This window comes from Cyprinus carpio, chromosome A6 (assembly GCF_018340385.1).
Source record: "Cyprinus carpio isolate SPL01 chromosome A6, ASM1834038v1, whole genome shotgun sequence".
Taxonomy (NCBI): Eukaryota; Metazoa; Chordata; class Actinopteri; order Cypriniformes; family Cyprinidae; genus Cyprinus; species Cyprinus carpio.
Window position 1 is genome coordinate 24,418,322 of NC_056577.1, and position 21,471 is coordinate 24,439,792.

General features: G+C 36.3%; 2 protein-coding genes across 7 annotated transcripts in view; one reads left to right on the forward strand and one right to left on the reverse strand.

The window, feature by feature from the left end:
• The window catches only part of LOC109067682 (inositol 1,4,5-trisphosphate receptor type 1-like), a 35,679-nt gene extending 25,738 nt beyond the window's left edge, over positions 1-9,941 (forward strand). For all 5 annotated transcript variants that reach the window (XM_042758579.1, XM_042758581.1, XM_042758582.1 and 2 more), the window contains 18 exons: positions 1,176-1,356; positions 1,634-1,887; positions 2,161-2,361; positions 2,500-2,610; positions 3,418-3,513; positions 3,634-3,762; positions 4,165-4,260; positions 4,384-4,576; positions 4,699-4,821; positions 4,930-5,105; positions 5,263-5,427; positions 6,747-6,936; positions 7,038-7,127; positions 7,606-7,718; positions 7,804-7,969; positions 8,058-8,218; positions 8,534-8,695; positions 8,878-9,941. In XM_042758579.1, coding sequence (XP_042614513.1) covers positions 1,176-1,356; positions 1,634-1,887; positions 2,161-2,361; positions 2,500-2,610; positions 3,418-3,513; positions 3,634-3,762; positions 4,165-4,260; positions 4,384-4,576; positions 4,699-4,821; positions 4,930-5,105; positions 5,263-5,427; positions 6,747-6,936; positions 7,038-7,127; positions 7,606-7,718; positions 7,804-7,969; positions 8,058-8,218; positions 8,534-8,695; positions 8,878-8,964 — 2,694 coding nt within the window. In that variant the 3' untranslated portion in view covers positions 8,965-9,941. The remainder of the gene's footprint in view (positions 1-1,175; positions 1,357-1,633; positions 1,888-2,160; positions 2,362-2,499; positions 2,611-3,417; positions 3,514-3,633; positions 3,763-4,164; positions 4,261-4,383; positions 4,577-4,698; positions 4,822-4,929; positions 5,106-5,262; positions 5,428-6,746; positions 6,937-7,037; positions 7,128-7,605; positions 7,719-7,803; positions 7,970-8,057; positions 8,219-8,533; positions 8,696-8,877) is intronic.
• LOC109067684 (6-phosphofructo-2-kinase/fructose-2,6-bisphosphatase 4) lies at positions 9,634-21,224 on the reverse strand. Of its 2 annotated transcripts, none has more exons than XM_042758587.1 (14): positions 21,073-21,224; positions 14,038-14,154; positions 13,862-13,958; positions 13,678-13,744; positions 13,390-13,464; positions 13,247-13,303; positions 12,942-13,063; positions 12,616-12,823; positions 12,385-12,531; positions 12,203-12,307; positions 11,990-12,119; positions 11,847-11,909; positions 10,847-10,911; positions 9,634-10,755 (listed from the first exon to the last, which is right to left on the reverse strand). In XM_042758587.1, exons 1-14 carry the CDS (start codon positions 21,122-21,124, stop codon positions 10,696-10,698), a joined length of 1,365 nt encoding a protein of 454 aa, XP_042614521.1. In that variant the 5' UTR covers positions 21,125-21,224; the 3' UTR covers positions 9,634-10,695. The 2 variants fall into 2 exon arrangements, with proteins under 2 accessions (XP_042614521.1, XP_042614518.1); XM_042758584.1 differs by lacking the exon at positions 21,073-21,224 and adding an exon at positions 16,408-16,635.
• Positions 21,225-21,471: the final 247 nt, after the last annotated feature.

The window sequence follows — 21,471 nt, forward strand, 5'->3', positions numbered from 1 at the left end:
TTAATGCATTAACATTCACAATGAGCAATAGCTACATTTGCTGCCGAAGTTATTAATCTTGGTTAAAAGTTTTAGTTCATGTTAGCTCATTAAATAACACAGTTGCAACGTTTGATTTTAACAACGTGTTATTAAACCTGTTAACTAATGAAGCTCTAATGTAAAGTGTGAATGAACAATAAAGAATCAAAACACTTTCAAACTATATCTAGGGCATATTGTAGTCCAGATTAAAATGAAAAAAAAAAAAGTTTGAAAATAAATAGCCTATTAAGTCTAAATATTTATGTATTTTGCACTGTGATGAACACCATAGCATATACGCAAATCTGAATGGCTATTTAAAATTATTTAAATATGTTTTTGAAAGTAGGGCAGCTGCTTTATTCATGGGGTTTCCAGGGTAAGGGCTGCATTTTCTGCAGTTTAGCGCCATCTGCTGTCAGAGAGTGAATGTGCTTTCAATCAGTGTGTCTCTCACATGTTCCCCCATGTGCTTCTCATGCGTGCTTGTTTACATCAGAGCACACTTCTTTCAAGCAGCATACAGCAGTGTTGTGCATTTTGACCAGTTGATGGGAATAGTATTCTTATTATGCATTCCAAATTCTGAATAATTTGTAATATATAATTATTCACGGTATTTAGAAGTGCCCACGATAACAATATCATGCATATTCATTACCGTGATATATCGCATTACCAAATACCGGCACATGTCTAGTGTGGACATAGCCTGAGGTTTGAAACCCCAGAAGCCTAATACAATTACTTGAATTTTAATATGCAACAGATATACTATTCCATGCAGTAGTGATACAGGTCTGTAAATGAGACTGGACAAGATTAAGCAACGATTAGCTGATAAATGATTTCTGTGGACAAGATGCTAGTGATCATGTCTGTATAAGGAGGAGTTGGGGATGGAGAAGGGTAAGCGCATGTCTGTGCGTCAGACTAAGGCAAGTGTGAGTAAGGATGAACTTATATATCTTATTTAATTATAGTGGGAGGAGTTACAATCAGCTGAGAGTCAGCTGATGCCGGCTGTCACGCCATAGTCTGCCTGAACTACGCTTGCGCTCCATTCGTCACTCAAACTACATTAGTTCTCCATAAAACATAACATATAAACATAATGATAGATTTTTGTTTTTATTCTTATCTCGTTGCAGCATTCCTTCTTCAAACGTTTAACGGAAGACAAAAATTCCGAAAAGTTTTTCAGGGTGTTTTATGATAGAATGAAAGCAGCTCAGTTGGAGATCAAAGCCACTGTTACCGTCAACACCAGTGATCTGGGCAACAAGCGGCCAGATAACACACCAGACAAAGAAACACCACAACGCGGGAGAGGTTTGGGTTGTCAATACTTCATCATTCATTATATGCTATCTTTCTTCGCAATAAATATAACTTGGTTTGATACAATGACATTCATGGTTTAATGGCCAAATATTTGTTGAGATCACTGCATAATGTTATAAAGTTTGATATATCATTTTATGATAAGGTATGTCACTATGAGATTATAAATATATATATATATATATATATATATATATATATATATATATATATATATATATATATATATATATATATATATATATATATATATCTTCCTCTCCAGAAAAAAATTCAGGTGTCGTGGTGACTGATGATACTCGTGAGCAGTTGTTGGAGGCATCTGTTGTGACTAAGAAGGCCTACGGTTCGTATCGCCGAGATGCTGATCCTGAGGAGGCTTATGGCACTGCTGATGGAGACAAAGGGGGTGGAGATAAAGGAACAGAGCAGGGCGAGATGAGCCCTGTCATTCTCATCATGCAGCCAATCCTGCGCTTCCTACAGCTGCTGTGTGAGAACCATAATCGAGACCTGCAGGTGTGTGTTTGTGTGTGTGATTGTCTGCCTCTCCATCTGTTACATTTATAGCTTTTTTTTGTTATTCTGGCCTGATTAGAGGTTCACTATCAGACCTGAGCCGGAAGGAAGTCAACTTTAGGTTCGATTTCAGGTTGGGTCTCAAACTTTGACAGTATCAGTTTTGTGTTGTGTCATGGGGTCTTGTTTATGAGCTGATATACTGGTTTAGTCATATAGTTATAGTCATAGTTATATATCATATATGTTTAGAACTTTCTTTTTTCCCTGCAGAATTTTCTGCGCTGTCAGAACAACAAGAACAACTATAACCTGGTGTGTGAGACCCTGCAGTTCCTGGACTGTATCTGTGGCAGCACAACAGGAGGCCTGGGGCTGTTAGGACTATATATCAACCAGCATAATGTGGCTCTCATTAATCAGACTGTAGAAAGCCTCACTGAATATTGTCAAGGGCCCTGCCATGATAACCAGGCAAGTACACAAACATTAACACAATCATGGTTTTCCTGCAAACTTTTATTTTTCCTCCTTTTTGCACTAATAATCTTTCCATCACTCATAATCATTTTTTCCGCATTGAATGTGTTCTGTTATGCATTTTTTTTGCAGAATTGCATTGCCACCCATGAATCTAATGGAATTGATATCATTATTGCATTGATTCTGAATGATATTAATCCACTGGGCAGAAAGAGAATGGATCTGGTTCTAGAACTAAAGGTACATCACTTTACTTTTAATTGACAAAGTTACAACCTTCTCATTTCATGGTAACATCAAATTTGACTGTGCCAAGTGGTCAGGCCTCAAGTCCTATAAAGCAGTGGTTCTCAACCTTTTTGACTTCTGGTACTTCAACTGTGATGACAAAGTTGGTCATTTTAAACTTATTTACAAAAACTAGAAGTGATATTATAATAAAAAAAAAAATTATAACTAATTAAATTCCATAATTCCAGTTTCAATAATCGGGTGTTATTCTGGGTTTAAATTACTGATGAATTTGCATGACTTTTCTAGTTGTTTGTGATTACAGGATTTAAAAAATTATTTTTTACTCACAAATAGCTACTTCTGCCCACTAACAGATATTTTGACCTTGACATAACTAGAGAAATGTATATTCATTATAAGAATTTCCATTACTTTTAAGATTTTAGTAATTTCGGTGACTTTTTCACAACTAGAAATCACTCTCATATTAACTATAATTAATTAAATTAAGAAATAGGATATCAGCTTACATATTGATTTTTAGCTGTTTTAGCATTTTTTTTTCTTTTTTTAAATATTTTTAACACATCTTGCAGCTCCTGTTTGAAAACCACTGCTATAAAGTCTAAAGAACATTTTATGTTAACGTGACAATGTTATATTTGAAGTAGGACAGAGTGAAAAATATGTGAAAATGTGATTAAGATGATCAGTCATTATTTGTTTAGATGCAAAGGATATGAGAGACAGTGATAATCACATCACAGTCGTATTATTTAATTTCATGTGGCATTATTTGTCCTTTTTGCTTAGAATAATGCATCTAAGCTACTGCTGGCCATCATGGAGAGCCGTCATGACAGTGAGAACGCAGAAAGAATCCTGTACAACATGAGACCAAAAGAACTAGTGAGTGTGTCAGTTATCATCCCAGTACATCCTGGTTCACTCATTGTTTTAACTGAATCGTGGAGTCATTCTGTGTTGATAGATAGTACATCTGCATAACCCCAGCTGTGTGTGTTCAAGGTGGAGGTGATGAAAATGGCCTACCAGCAGGGTGAAGCAGAGTTTGAGGATGAGGAACTGGAGAATGGAGAGGACCATGCTGCGTCACCTCGCAATGTTGGACACAACATCTATATCCTTGCACACCAGGTACACACACGCTTCTGTACATGCCAGTGTATTGTATAAGGAGAACATTTATTGTCCATAAATATTTCCAGCTGTGAAATTTTGAGATAAATGGTATATTTCACACTGTGGCAAATGAAGCAACCCACAACAGATGTATAGTTTGAATTATTCACATCACTTCCATCAGAGAATGTTAGATTACCATTCTGTGTTCCTGGCTGACTGATAAGCATATTTATTAACATTTTATTGAATTACCAAAGCCAGTATTTACTTTTGGCAGTTGGCAAGTGGCAGTTTTGGGACCTGTATCAGAATAGATCAATTAGACTGTGGCCAACCACAACACCAAATGTATATCTCTTTATCTAAGCAATTCATTAAATCTGTCGTGTGGTCTGATTTAACCTGCTCTTTTAGCTGTCACGTCACAATAAGGAGTTGCAAATACTACTGAAACCAGGTGGGGAGGACCAGGCCCTAGAGTATTACACGGAACACACCGCACAGATAGAGGTAACACACACAAACACGTTTAGCGAATCTTGAAACACGTTTTTTATAGTTTTTAAAATCCCATCTTATGCTCTTGTATGTGTGTGTGTGTGTGTGTGTGTGTGTGTGTGTATGTATACACAGATAGTCCGCCAGGATCGCACTATGGAACAGATTGTGTTTCCCGTACCAAATATCTGCTCTTTTCTCACAAATGAGTCCAAGCTGCGTGTATACTATGGTACAGAGAGAGATGAACAGGGCAGTAAAATAAATGACTTCTTCCTGCACGCAGATGACCTCTTCAACGAAATGAGGTGGCAGAAAAAGCTAAGAGGTAAATGTGTGTTTTATTTGTATGTTCATTCTCTGGTGTTTGAAAATGATTCATTTAAAATTAAATTGTACAACTTACTTTATCATCATTTCTGAAATGTGTCTCTCTTATTCTGTTTTCAGCACAGCCGGTGTTGTACTGGTGTAGCCGGAACATGTCGTTCTGGAGTAATGTGTCTTTTAACCTGGCTGTTCTCATTAATCTGTTGGTGGCGTTCTTTTACCCTCTGGATGGAATGAGTGAAAGTGAGTTCCCCTCTGTGCTGTCTTCACAAGTCTGCCTTTCCTTCCACAATATCCCAGACTTATGTGTGAATATTCATACCTTACATGTGCGGTGTGTGTGTGATTCAGGTTCACTGGACCCTTCTCTTTCTCTGTTGCTGTGGGTGTGTTTGTTGGGCTCGTTGGGATTCGTGTTGATGTCACCGAGGCCGAACGCAGTGCGAGTGCTGGTCATCTCCAGTGTTCTGCAGCTCGGGTTCTCAGTGGGGCTGCAGCATATGCTGACACTCCTGGGAGCTTTTAATGTAAGATCACACTCACACAAACACACATGGGAGGGTTAGGTTTTGAGTGCATACAAGTTCACATGCAGTCATACACTGAACACACATTTTCTTTATTAATAATCTTACATGGTGTCAGTCTGTATTGACGATCTGAACTTGTTTGGTGTCTGTGCAGGTTTGTAATAAGATAGTGTTCATGCTGAGCTTTGTGGGTAACCGTGGGACATTTACCCGTGGTTACTGGGTGATGGTGATGGATAGAGAGTTCCTGTTTCATCTGCTGTACCTTCTCATTTGCACTCTGGGCCTTTTTGGACACGTTTTCTTTTACAGTCTACTGGTTAGTTTGAAAACTTTACACTAACACATTTTTACAAACATGCCTAAACAGAAAATTGTGTGTGTGTGTGTGTGTGTTTATATACAGGGTTTGAAATTAACATCCATCAACCTGCCAAATGCTGGTAAAAATCAGTTTTGGCGGGTAACGTTGTCAAATCACTATTACTTTTCTTCACAATTTACATTCTTGGGGAAGTTAATGTAAGCCAAATCAGTGCAAATACTGAACTTGTGAGTCATGGTATATTAAATACAGGATAATTGCTGCTACCATGGAAACTGATATATTCTGCTGCTCCAAAAGCGCCTCCTGCTGGCAGAGAATTTATGTGCATTTTCAATAAGCCCTTCCGCTGTTTTTGTGCATACCATTGAGAAAATTGACCCAGATTTTTACGCTGCAAACACTCAGTTGTAAATGTGAACCGGTGGATAAACAAGAAGCTAATGCATTTTAAAAATCTACACAGTTAAGTCATTAAGATATAATTATATGTTATAAAATTAATATAATAATTGATTGTTAATAATTGTTTAAATGAATGTAATGATACTTCTGACTAATCCCTTTTCTTAAAAATAGTTTAAAGGCTGAAATGTGTTTTGAAAACTTTTTGCTTGTGTGAAAACCTGTAACTGTATATATTTATATGTATATATTAATTTTATATGTGCAGGTCTTAAAAAGGTCTTAAAATCCTGCAGATATTCAGATGTTATAATAAATATATTTACTGTATATTTGAAGCTGTGACATAGTTAATCTGGTTTATTTCTGTTTATTTATTTCTTCATAGGTTTGTTTGTTCTTTTGGCTAGTATAAGTTATGAATGGGAAATGACATAAAAATTTAGTAGCCAAATTTGTGAAAAAGTTCATTTCAAGCCCTGTATATGTGTGTGTATATATATATAATGAAATATATCAAATGAGCGAAGTGAATGAATGAATAAATTAAATAGAAATAGAAATAAATAAATAGTATGTTTTTTAATATTTTTTATATTATAATATTATGTTTTTTTCTTAAATTGTTTATTGTGTATTTATATATATATATATATATATATATATATATATATATGTATATATATATGTATATATATATATATGTGTATATATATATATGTGTATATATATATATATATATATATATATATATATATATATATATATATATATATATATATATATATATATACAAATATTGACCTAATTTCATGATGTATTTAATCATTTAAGATAGAATCAAATAATTGTCAGTGCAAATATTTACGCCCTTAATGTTAACTAATTGTATATTTGTGTGTTTGTAGTTGTTTGACCTGGTGAACAGGGAAGAGACTCTTTTGAACGTTATCAAGAGTGTGACTCGAAATGGCCGCTCTATTGTCCTGACGGCTGTTCTGGGTCTGATCTTGGTCTACCTCTTCTCCATTGTTGGATATATGTTCTTTAAGGATGACTTCATCCTGGAAGTGAATCGCATCTCCAACGGCACTCTCGGTAACACATTCACACAGACATATCAAAGCAAATCACAAAGTAATGTTTATAATGTTGGGTTTGAAAATAATTTTTGTTGTATTTGAAAATGTGTGTGTCAGAGGAGGGAGTAAATTTGGCTTCTAGTTTCCTGTCTGAGGGGGTCTGCAATGGAAAAAATGGGTCCTGTCTGCCTGCGGATGTTGAGGAGGGTGAGCAGTAAAATTCATCCAAACTAATGCATGATGTGCTCATTATTTAGTCAAAATAATCACCTATTTTGCCCAAATTAAATTATTGTGAGCATAATTGTCATATGTCTATGACAAGTAAAACATTGAATATATGTTTTTAGTAAAAATAAATAAAAACAATGTGTTTGTAATGGCATGATTAAATCTGCTTTTTAAAAATTAATTAATTATTTTATTATTAACAATATTAATTGATGAATGTACTTAAATAACACAAATTATTATTAATTACTATAAAGTATTATTAATTAATTTCATTAATACTAATATGACACTTAAGTCCTAATCCAGCCCTAATCCAATTACTTCAGTCATGTTATCCAAATATCAATATTATGTGATTTTTTAGGAATATATTTTGTAGTCTGACGTTCAGTTGTACACTGGAAGTGACTGGAAGCAGAACTTCTACATTGTGAGTTTTATGTGTTTATAGATGATGTAGAGCGAGCGTGTGATTCTCTGTGGATGTGTATGATCACTGTACTGAGTCACGGTCTCAGGAGCGGTGGCGGAGTTGGAGATGTTCTACGCAAGCCGTCCAAAGAGGTATGGACATGCATATATTTACAATAATATTTCTTTTTTTTTTTTACATAACAACCTTAAGCAAAACCTGAATGTGTGCTTGCAGGAGCATCTGTTTGCCGCACGGGTTGTGTACGACCTTCTGTTCTTCTTCCTGGTGATCATCATTGTGTTGAATCTGATCTTTGGTGTTATCATTGATACGTTTGCTGATCTGAGAAGTGAGAAGCAGAGGAAAGAGGAGATCCTCAAGACCACATGTTTCATCTGCGGTGAGATGAGATGCACAAATAAACTATATATACACCTTCACATGTGTTTGGGTTATTTATTTTTTGTGTTATTTGCTTGTTCACCCAGGTTTGGAGAGAGATAAGTTTGATAATAAAACAGTGACATTTGAGGAGCACATCAAGGAAGAGCACAACCTGTGGCATTACTTGTACTTCATTGTGCTGGTGCGGGTCAAGGACTCCACTGAATACACAGGCCCTGAGAGCTACGTCGCTCAGATGATCAAGGTGAGAACATACATGATGATGACTTTGACATTAACAGGAAGCTTTTACGACAAGACATTTAAATATTTTCATTTGCAGTCTGTTACTAATCAAGCTGAAGCTCATATATATATATATATATATATTTATATATATATATATATATATATATATATATGTCGACTTGAAATCTATAGATTTACCCATAGCATTGTAAGGTATTTTACATAGATTGTGCCTTTTCTACACAAGGCACGCTTTGATAAAATCATAACATCATGATTTATCCTTGTCATATTGTTTATCAGTAGCGTGACCTCTTTAACCCCTATTCAGGAACACAATCTGGACTGGTTTCCACGTATGAGGGCCATGTCACTGGTCAGCAGCGATGGTGAGGGTGAACAAAATGAACTGCGTAGTTTGCAGGAGAAACTAGAGTCCACAATGAGGCTGGTCTCCAACCTGACCAATCAGCTCACAGAGCTCAAAGAGCAGGTTTGTGTTTGACTAGTTTTATAAAGGTGTGTCTACATACTCTGCCAAATTATTCTTAAAAACAGATGGAACGCTTGTACTGTAACTAAATTGCAGAGGTGTCATAAGCTGTCAAACTGGGGTATGAGGTGTGTATAAGTTAATTGCGATTGACTGAGCTCATCCCTGTTGTCAATCTTCAGATGACTGAACAGAGGAAATACAAGCAGCGGATTGGTCTGCTGGGAAACCCCGCCCACCTCAACATCAACCCACAGCAGCCGGCATGAGAGGTGGGGCCTGATGTCTGACTGACATTATGGAGCATCATCACAGCATATATGCAGTCACACCGTCATAGCCTTAAAACCGCATGCTGTTATGTTATCGTAATATGATAATATCTGGTGAAGGTCATGTCTGGTGATACTTGGACATGTACGCTCACTCAAGACTCCAATCATGACATTTTGAGCCTCATTGCTGTATGAAGTGCTATATTAATTTTTTTAAGCACCAATGTGATCACTTCAGAAACTATGTTTGCACTGTGTATGAGTGTAGTATTATAGGAAGCTTTCACAGAGTGGTTCTTAAGAATAATGTCCCTCTGAATTTCTTCACACCTTTCTATCAAAACGGATTGCGTTTGAGAGTAATATAATGTGTGAAGTTTTTATATATATATTTTTTTAAAAAATAAATATATATATAAAAATTATTTATTTTGATGTTCAGATATGTCTCTTAGCTTAGAATTTCTATTGCTGAGATGGACACTCATGTGGAAGGGTTAATAAACACCTACACTGAATGTTAAAAAAAAAACACATTTAAGTTTCTAGAACTATTAATGAGTGAGACTAAATTGCCTTTAAAAGATGGGTTAACATTCCGCGGTATATCAACATCTCTGCTATAAAGACGCCAATATGTATAAATAATTCAGGAGAACTTGGTTGATGACAGAATGTTTTAATGATAGTATTTCCAGAAAATGTGACATTGTGCGTCAAATTTGAGAACCATGAGCTTCACAAACATTATCATAGTCAGTCCTACCGATCACAGAGACCCACAGGACAGATTAAATCACAATTCACAGAGCTCTTCATATTCGGTTCTCAGTTCAAAAAATAAAAAAGACAGCCCTGGTAATAAACAAGACAATAATTGAGATGAAAACAATACTCACTTTATCTCCATAAACAGACTGTATAGACCATAAAGTAAAAAAAAAAAACTATTGTAACAAGGCTTTAGAAATGTAAACATCGTATTTTGCTTTTTTCTGGACACATAACAGAGATAACATATTTGAAAATTTCCTGCTACATTTTGAGCATCCTAATTGACAGTTGTTTTTTTTAAACACCTGTCACAATTCTGATAGGACCTCCAACATCAAGGTGGTTTCAGCACTGTACAAAGTAAAGTTCATGTCTGCAGATTAATATTTTTAAACCAAGTCATGTATTCTGTTTTTTATGAATAGCATTTAGTGTTAGATGACAGCCAAAGCACTTAATTTAAACTCTTGTATGTGAATGCTTGAGATGTAAAATATTGCCAGGAAATATGAAGCCAGGAAACAAATCAAAATCAAAAGGAAAAAAAAAAAAACAACCTTTAAATAAACAGCAATGATCATTTAGTTTCACTTACAAAATGTTAATGATTCCAGCAAAAGTCTTCAGTAGAAAATTATAGAAAGAAAACTTGAATTGCCTTCAAATGTGCTCTGTGCCAGCCTCAAAAGCAAGCGCAGACCTACACTATGCATACGTGCACACACACACACTCGCACCCCAACACTAGGGTTATTAATCAATAACTGGATTCCAGTCACCTATGTGGCAATTGAGAAGAGAGAAAATACAAATATGAGGCCAAAAGTTGCTCATCTTCAAGACTCAGAACTGACTTTCTGCCCAATGTTTCCAAACACACAGAGGAGTCACATAAAAAGGATGGAACAGCCTGATGGAGTGTTGCTGATGTACAGGATGTGAGGTCATAGGTCAGTAGTGGGGTGGAACAGTGAGAAGAGCCTCTTCTGGTAGACGGGAAATGTCCACATTCTGTCATAGTAAAAGGATGAATTTATTATGATTTTTTTTAACCATTAGAATGAATATTTATATATGTAAAATGACTGCCTGGTTTTCTCACCTCAGGTTTGTCTCTGTGAGTGTTCACCGCCTCCACATTAAGATAGATCGACTCCACTTTACAGCCTAGTGCAGGACAGAATCTAGGTTACATTCAAGTACATTTCAAGAGTTTCCAGGTAATTAAATAAGCTCTTCAACAAATAAAACACCAGTGGGAAAAGCTCCCAAGGGCTGTTAATTTCTCAGCGAGTCTGTGAACTGGTTTCAAAAATCATTGCCATAACTGAGTAAAAACCTCTCGGATTCATTTTTGGCTTTATTAAACTACTACATTAAGTTCGGCACTGCTTGTTCTGTTCTTCGTGTTGAATCACTCAATGGTTTTTACTGTCAGTGCTGTTGTTTCACACAGAACAGGACAGTGCAGAACAACTTGTTACTCATTTATGGTCAAGGTAGTCTTACAGCGACAGTACATTCAAAAATAAAAGAAAAAAAAATCAGTGAATAATGATTTTATTTCAGACTGTTCCTTACAAAAAGCTATCACACAAGTCAGAATTCTTGACTACATAATGTCAACGTAGTAATTTTTTCTGACAGCCCAGTCCCCATCCTCTTCTTCCACTGTATGGAAAGATAACATGGCCACAAATTAAGAATTTATTCCTACGACTTAATTTGTGTACATGTTTTATTAATTCATTCCCTCATTTTTGTGAAATCATTGGCATTTAATTACTTTGTTTTAGATCAATTGTATCCAATAAGTTCACTTTTTTTTATTTGGTTAAGTTGTGGCCTTAATTTTAAAATATTATTTAATTATTTTATTTTTTATTATTATTTAATAATATTACAATATAATATATTGATAATATATAATAAAATAAATTCTTTGATAAATAATTTGTGGCCAAAATACCTTGTTTTCCCCCCTTGCATATAACGTGAAGGGCTCCGTTCACATGATCAATGATGTTCAGTTTCATTTTTTGCTGAAGCACCAAGTATACGCTGTGCACATGCTCAGTGTGTGAGAGAGATGAGTTTCTCACCATAGGCCACAGGAGAAAGTTTCAGGACTGTGTGTAAGGGGCATTTCAGGTACGGCAGCTCTTCTGGAAGGCAAAAGAAAAGGTAAAAGATCATAACAACATGCTAATATTTCATTTACCAAAGCATGCCCTTATCTACACACCTGCACTCTTGTCCAGGAAGTAAGCAAGCAGACAACGCATAACAGCCTGATGACAAATAACCAAAACATTCTCCTGACGTTCAAGCTCCATTATGACGGGCTCCAATCGCTGGACAAGATCCTCGTAAGACTGTAAAGAGCGACAATGTTACAATTTCTCAGATTTAATGAGGTTACTTTCTAGTTAGTTGTAAATATAGTTTTTCAACACACCTCTCCTTTAGGGTAGCGGTAGTGATATTTGTCCTGGTCTCTGAGGGCGAACTCCAGAGGATAATGCTCCTGGATCTCCTCATACATCATCTCCTCACAAACACCCTGCACACATGTTCAAAGTCACTCACTTGGCACTATTAAATGGAATTACAAAGAGAACACTGTCATATAACGCTTACAGCATCAATCTCATTGAGGGTTTTCCATTGTTCATATGGTACACCCAACGCTTCAGCGGTCTGAATGGACCGCTTCATCTGACTCGTCCACACCTTGAGATCCTTTATATTCTGATCCTGTATAAACCTCCCTAGACACTGAGCAAACTGAGACATATGAGAAAAGAAAGAGATGGTGAAATCCAAATGACCAATGGACAATCTTTCACAGACACATATAGCATAACGCACCTCTTTTCCACGGGGTGACAGACCTGAATCCCCTCCGATGCGACCTCTGACGTTAAGGTCGCTCTCTCCATGTCGACAGAGGTAGATGGAGCGTGGTGTGATGTGGATGTTCATCAGATAATAAACGATTCTGCTCTGTATGTGGTCCAGTACACGGTTCACCAAATACCGCTGACCCACATCCATTATTTTAATGTATGACAATTCTCTGTAAGACAAAATATACAGCATTAAAGCAACTACACACAAGATGCTATATTTATTCTAAGATGGAATACACTATCACATTCTAAGAAAGAGGAAACAAATGAAATCAGATTTCTGACCTGTCCAGGTCTTCATCCAGTGGCTGGTAACTGTTCTCATAGCATTTGATCCTCTTCATGAAGTCCTGGATGGCTTCTTCCGTGTTGCGGTCGGTGTAGTCCGGGCTACCCAGCTTCACCTGCTGCTCTCCGACACACAAAAAGGGGAAAAATTAATGCTGGGATAATTTAATAAATAAATATTAATGTACTTGAAAATAAAAATGCTTGAGGTCAAGACATCACTGATTAGAACAAATGATTAAAACATTAGAAATCACTGGAGTACTACAAATCACTTGTCAATATCTGAATCACTGCCTTACCACAATGTTCTCTGCAATAACTCTGGGGTCTTCACACACAGATTCCACAAAAAACACCTAATTAAAAACATCAAGACTTGAGGATAGTAAAATAAAATGGAAATTAAAAACAAGAAGAAACACTTTACTACTCAAATTTTTACCTTATAGCCATTTTGTTCTGCAAATCTCATGATGGTAGCCCTCCGTTCTCTGGTTGTGTTCGTGGCATCAAACACCTGAAAAAAAAAAAAGAACATAAGTTTCAATGTTTTCGGAAAAAAAAAAGGGGGGGGGGTATCTTATGCTCACCAAGGCTGTATTTACTCTAACAAAATTACAGTAAAATTTGAAATACTGTGTAATATTACTACAATTTAAAATAAGGGTTGTGTTAGTACATAAATTATAAATCAGTGGGATAAAATGAATGGAAATGCAAAACTACTCACAGCAACATGGCCGTCTTCAACACTGAGATACTGTCTGACATCATTGAGTGCTGCCAAAGCACACTGCCTGAAAACAGAAAAAAAATAAATAAATAATGACATATGACCACACAAAACACACAGCAACAGCAAAAACACATGAAAACAACAATACATGCTGAAATGAAAAAATGCTGAATCCTACTTTCTTATCTTCAGCCCTTCCTCATTATCAGAGCGAAAGAATTCAAAGCTCTTGTAGATTTTCACGCATTCTCTCCGATACTGTCCCACATTGAATTCTGCAAAATAAATACACAGATTTACCCACTGTATACTGGATGTATAAATGTTTAGGAGTATGAGTGCATTTTACTGTACCTTTTGTTGGTACACCAATCCAGTTGAGGTAGCGTGTGAGTTTTTTAGAAATGTAGGTTTTTCCTCTCGCTGGTAGGCCCACAGTCACAATGAGAGTGGGACAGTTGGTCATGCAAACTGCCATGAGACAGAGCGAGAGAGAGAGAATAAAAATGTGTCTGTAAATATCAGCTGTTCTGTGTCTCTTTGTTTCATTTTCAGTCAGTATGACAAATCTGACAGAGCGAACCATACAGACAGAGACTATTGTTAATCAGGGGAACAACTATATTCAACCAGATATTGGCATAAACCAAATCATTTCTGCATTCTGTTTTATCCATGTATGTTTGAGACAAATCTATTGATTAATATACGAGGTAACAAACTTATCTAAATGCTATTTTCCATACATTTGTGTCAGTCCTCCTGATACATATTATTCAGATTACAAGATCTTTTTATTGTCTGCATTTCAACAAATGAAATCATGGTTATCAAGCTCTTCTCAATGTCTGCCTCATGAATCAGGTTCCTCAATACTGAGAGATCATGTGCACGGTGTACCTGATGCAGTCAATTCTCTGCTGACTAATCAAATACGGATCCTACTGAGATTGTGTTCAGCATCAGTTTTTTGCTGCAAGTACAGCTCTTTCAATGTAAGGTTCATGGAGTTCAAAACAAATCTGCCAATTACACAAAAATCAGCAAATAATTAAGTACGTTCATGCTTGCAAGAGTAGGGAGTCTTTGAGAATCGGCCTCGCTCAGCAAACCTGCTCTTTAAAAGGCTATAAACTTCCTCTGAAAATCCTGTATGACAGCAGCTTTGGAGCCACAGTGATCGTGAAAAACACTCAACTTTTGCACAGTTACCTTTTGCCTTTTCAATGCAACAGGCCCTAAGGAGTTTAAAGGATATCCCTAAAGTCAGATCACAATCCTGAAATCCCACCCACACCACTTCATTTTACAGAGGGAATAAAACCACAAAAGTAGACCATTTCACCAAATTAGGATAGGACAGAATGAAATAGTAGTTTTTATATAAACTCCTGAGGGGGGAAAACACATTTAAACATCTTTCACTCAAAACAAGACAGCAGGGGGGGAAAAAACTGCACACTTCCCACTATGTGATATTTTCAAAAATTATGTTCAAAGGGATAATTATCAATGTTGCAACTTTGTTTATTTGACTGGTGACCTAGAAATGGAATCTAAAAAATAACACCCAGATTTTTAGTGTGGACTAGGAAATTAATTAAATACATAGTCAAGAAACTTACCAGACTGTAATGAATTGTTACAATTTGTTTATCAAAATATGAGATAAATTAAAAACACTACGTCGCATTCTCTCAGGACAGGGACAATGAGCTGATTAACATGAGTTTAGGGAGCAACGGGGGTCTTCTGCTGTTCACACGCTGCACACATGGGCTGCGAGTGTTGATGCGCCATTGACCAATCAGAGAACGTCTCCAGTCAGGGCTCAGGCAATAGAACGATAGCGACGCAAGACAATGCACGCGGCTACTGTACCGGTGCCGAAAACATGCTCGAGCTATGCTGGTATCTCACAGCACAAAATATTCAGCTGATAAGCTCATGATGCCGAGTTGATATTAATAAATTAAGTAAATACTCATACGGAAGGAGAGGAGTTTAATAGTGATACAGCACTTTCGGCTTGGTGTGACGCACTGGACACGTTATTCATAAACACTCAAGTGTTTACTCTTGCAAGCATTTGCCAAAACAAAGCCTGAGAAGACACTGAGTGAAAAAAATGTTCCTAAATACCACAGAGCTTAGATCAAAGATTCAAGGTAGCTTACTGTACTTAACCTAACCAGTGCGTTATATCTGAGGCTGAAGAGATTTCGGTGCATTCTGGTTGCATCATTCCTGTCTGCGCCTAACTTAGTCTGGTAACGTTACTTACATTTTAGTGCTTGATGTGCTAGATGCATGCCCACAAAGCACAATGTTGATCATGTAATTTATGAGTATTAATAGATATTACATGATAAATCAATCAATGAGACAACAAAAAAGCACATGTGGTCAAAATCTTCCTAAATAACCGAACATAACACCATTACTTCCGCACCCAACAACACTGTATTACTCAACTCCAGATGGTGACTTTAACAAACCCATAAGACACAACACACGCGAATTCTGCTAAGTTTGTACTTAACCAGAGGTAAAACCTAAAAGATGCGATTGTAACCAGGCAAGTATCGTAAAATGTAACGATAAGAACGCTTGGGACAGCTGCATCTAAAACAAACCCCATAATCTGATACACATAACCGCATTGTCTCTGATCAATCGTAGTCGTGAAACGCTGGCATTTGCAGAAAGCAAGCATAACGTTACCTCTCTTTTGAGAAATGTGTTTTTCCGGTAGCCCGTTCTTGCATGGCATCCATATTTTTCGCAGTGGGTTTTGTGTGAGCTCTCTGGGAATCGCCATTATAATATCTTCGGTGGAACTCATCCTGGTTGTCTTATCATGACCAGGTTCGTTAGAGATGAACGCCTGTTCTACTGAGAGAACACAGCTGGTCACGGAGGACTGTGTGTCATATCGGCTGAGCGATATCAATGACCGACTGTACCGTAATACCAGCAAAAATCGCGCGCGCGTATAAAAAAAAATCGGTTTATATTAAACCAAAGTTGACAGTTTCATAATTAAGCAATGCCTAAATACCACTTGCATGGACACATTCGTTTTTAAAAGCCAAATTACATTAGCAAATAAAAATTAGATGACTTCATTTTAAAAATCTATTCAAAGCAGATTATGCAGCCACTAGTGACTAGATTAAAACAGCTGATTATATCAAACGGAATACCGATTACGCTGAATAATGTTAGAATAATGTTTTCTTTAACATGACTCTTAATGGCTCATGTTATTTCTTAATCGCTCCACAATGGAAGCTCATCTGCTCTTTATTACATATATTCACCGTGTTTTGTTTTTTTGTTTTCACTGAATAACAAGCGGTACATTGCATATGCAAAAGCATAATAACTCTCCGACCTTGTTAAACTCGATCAAGTGTTTTGATCATTATAGTATTTGGTTAGAGGGCATGCGCTGAAAATTACACAATTTACACTAGAAATAAGACATTTTATCTAATCTACCGTAAAACTACTCAATGATGTGGCCAAACTAAAAAAATAAAAAAAGGGTTGAAGAAAGGGGCAAACAAGATGTTCCGAATTGCTCGTAGACGTTTGAGAAAACATTTCTGCTGCTGTTCACGTGAAGTGCACATGGGTCGTAAATGTTGATATGTCTTTACCCAATCAAAGCCCCTCGACAGCAAGGCGTCAACCAATAGAATAGCAGAGAGACTTCACGAGGAGACGTGCGCTGAGAGGGGCACAGCAAGTTAAACATCTTTGAGTTTAAGAACGTTCTGTTCTTTTTCGCCACCAAACACCTGCATAATATTACTAATACCTTTGCCCTTTAAATATATACATAGAAAGTACAGGTTCACCAATGGAAGCAGAAATGTTGTGCTTTCAACAACAACAACAACAAATGTTTTCTATTGCCTTACATAAGTGTTGTATAGTGCGAGATGCCTGCACATCAGTATCATGTTCATTTGGAAATACATAGAAACATGGTTTTAGGAAATACTGTAGTGTCAAGTATGAAAACTGATTTTAGTCCACCATGAGCAATATTTCTGGCTATGCATATAGCTTATGTATATGTTTACTAGGCATAATAATGCATACTGGCTACTACATTTAACATACATTAGCCTATATATAGTCAGAAATATTAGCTAATATTAGCATTAGACATGTTCCCATATGCTTCCCATATGTTCCTATCACTTGTTCTTATTCTCTGCTACTTTTCCTGCATCATCCAGTCCAAATCATTAAAAAAGGTAAATTAAAATGTGACAATTTATATGCATAATTTATATCTGTCCACAAAATAGTTTCAAGCACAACTATAAGCCTGTAGATCAAAAGGTCAGCTTTACCCAAACATAGAGTAGGTTTAGTGCTAGTAAAAGTGTATTTAAATGAGTAAAGGAAAGGTTTATTTTATTTTTTTTTTTTTGCGCAGATGCTGCAGGGACAGAGGATATCCTGGCTCCTCAACAGATAATGGTTCAGCAAGACAACCAGGGCAATTGGGCCATCTTGTGGTTGAATACTGAATCATGCATGTGTAGCCTTAAAGTGAAATCAAAAAAGGTAGGCAAGTTAGTCTCATTAAATAACAAAGACCCCGACTCAGGCTCTCAGCCAATCCGGGACCCCAATTATAAATTATTGGTAATATAATATAGTTATATAATCTTGGTATATAATATAATTATAAATTCTTGTTAATAATAACTTCAATCAGAATTTGATTAGATCCCTAACATATTTACATTATGTGATTATACTTTATACATTATATAAAGTTTTATAACAATAACTTGCTTGAATTAATATAATATGAATGTAAATTGCCTATAATGAAAATTTTATATATATATATATATATATATATATATATATATATATATATATATATATATATATATATATATATATATATAGATAGATAGATAGATAGATAGATAGATAGATAGATAGATAGATGCATCTTCACAATAGTAACTCATAGCTAAATCTGTTGTAATTTATACTATTTATGTCAATATGAATGTTTGTAATGTTATCAACAAGTTTGTTTTAGGGAAGAAAAAAAAATCTCAGTTCAGTCTTTATTTTTAGCATGATACAGATAACATTATCAAGTTCAGAAGGAACAAGTACAAGTCTTTTAACAACATCCTTTGGGAAATAACAAGAACATAAATAGAATAGAATCATTGATAACTACAGGAAAATAAGCAGTGCTGTTCCCTGAGTGTTATGATCTGATGGTTTGTAATATGCACAAGGGAAGGGAAAGTCGTGGCCTAATGGTTAGAGAGTCGGACTTGCAATCCAAGGGGTTGTGAGTTCGAGTCTCGGGCCGGCAGGAATTGTAGGTGGGGGGAATGCATATAAAGTGCTCTCTCCACCCTCAATACCACGACTGAGGTGCCCTTGAGCAAGGCACCGAACCCCCAACTGTTCCCTGGGCACCGCAGCATAAATGGCTGCCCACTGCTCCGGGTGTGTGTTCACTGCTGTGTGTGTGCACTTTGGATGGGTTAAAAGCAGAGCATGAATTCTGAGTATGGGTCACCATACTTGGCTGTATGTCACGTCAAATTTTGGAAAAGATGTCACTATTAAATTCTTTTTAGTTTAACAAAATTAATGCTTTCTTTGTTTCTTTAAAATTGTCTAGAAAACATATTCTGTCATAAAGCATTACTCTTTAACCCAAAAAAAAAACAGTTTGTTTAAAATGACAAAAGGTTCAGTTATTACCAAAATAATATAGTTTTCAGAGTAGTATCAAGCACTTTATTCAAAATTAGATTTTTCCCTTTTCCCTTTACCCTAGATTTCAACCACCCACTTAGCAGCCTGTAATATCACAGCCTTTTGAACTCAGAAACAGATGAGAGCATTCTGTGTATGTGAGTGGGCTGAAATGGCATCAAGTATGCAGCTTGTGATTCAACAGACTTTGCACATACAACATACAATTTCAGTAGGCATGGCACAACTTATATACACAAACGCAGACAGATACAACAGAGCCGAACCTGAATCCTTAAATTGGATTGGAGGAATGAAGCTGAACTTTCACACAGATAACCAGGGAGGGAGAGAAAGCAAGACCGGGATGGAAAGTGTGCCACACATGCTCAAGAAATAAACAACATAAGGAGAAGGAAAATGAGAACGCACAGGAGGAACAGCTCTCTGTGGATATACAGCACAAAAAAAAGAAAATATAGAAGGAAAGAGAGAACAAATAGAAGAAGACAGATATATCAGGGAAGCATAGATAAACACAGAAAGAGATTAATAGCATGGGTCACAGAGCACAGAAAGATTTATTAGCACTTACATAAAGGCCTAAAATATTTTGCCATGGTGTGTTACCATAGTAACCCACCCACCAATAGGGTCATTACTGACACACCCTAATCAGAACTGCTCCGAAAACCCCTGTTCACCCCTTTATCTCAAACTAAATCAGCATACTAAAACAGAATATATTAAGGGGGTTGTATGCACAGTACAAAGTAACATCTGTATTGTGGTTTGATTTTCTTTCGGGTGACAGTGCAGCTGCAGCTCTGACTATGGTAAGCAGGGTTAAAATGCAGTTTGGTATTGTGGTTTGGTTTTCTTTTGGACACACACCCACAAAAAAACAAAACAAAACTAACAAACAAAAAAATCCCACAATTTCTCATCACCCACTCTAACATCCATCCCTTTGACCAATTTGTCTTGCATGCATACTCATGCTAGCTGTATTATCTCATAATAAGACCAGGAGTGTCTGCATTTCATCATTGCAAATTCTCATTAAACCCATGCTGCTAAATATATTTGAACATAATATAAATTTATGTCAGCAAGAGACAAAATACATGAGTCTGTGTATTGTAAAATCAAAATATTATAAATCAATAATAATTTGTGTAATCATTCCATTTCCCTTTAATCTTCTTGGGAAATGAATATAAGGTTTGTTTACCTCATGCATTACAAATCAAGTGAATAGCACAATAACGACCATGCTTTCAGCTACTGAATACAGTACATGTACATTATGAGTGTTCACAAAATCATTAGTTGTAGTAGTATCATTATTTTTGTCAGTTGCCAACAATCCCATATCCAGTGCTAGCATTGTTAAAGATACAATAATTATGTGAGTGCTTTGGTTATGCAAAAATATTATATTTCAATCAGGATAGATAGATAGATAGATAGATAGATAGATAGATAGATAGATAGATAGATAGATAGATAGATTTATTTCGTCCATATAATATGTAAGTACAGTTTCGACAGTTTCATATGGTCTGATGACAAATACAACTGACCGCAAAGAAGCAGGGTTGCTGCAGGAGAGATGCCGTGTCTTACCTGTCCCTTCGCGGTCTTGTCCGCCTCGAAAGCGGCTAGAGTTCCTCATCATCCAGGTTCTAATAAAGAGCAGCGCAGCTAACGTGTTCAGACACGGGCTTTGTAGAAGAGCTTGTGTTTGTCCCCGTTGTTCGTGGAAACATTATTTAGAAGCGTACCGGCTGGCGGTGCTTTTAAATACAGGATTTGCGTGCGTGTTTAGATAACGTGCGTCTAAAAACAGCCACATGGGAGTCCCATACTTAAGAGAAACAGATTGAGGGCATAGTAACGCCTAGCACTCGCTTCATTATGTAATGCCAGATGAGTTGCTTTTCAAGGGTAGATTAATTAAAATGAGCTGTGGATAATGGAGAAGTACAGTGACAACATGTCTCTCTCCTTTTCTACATCCACTTA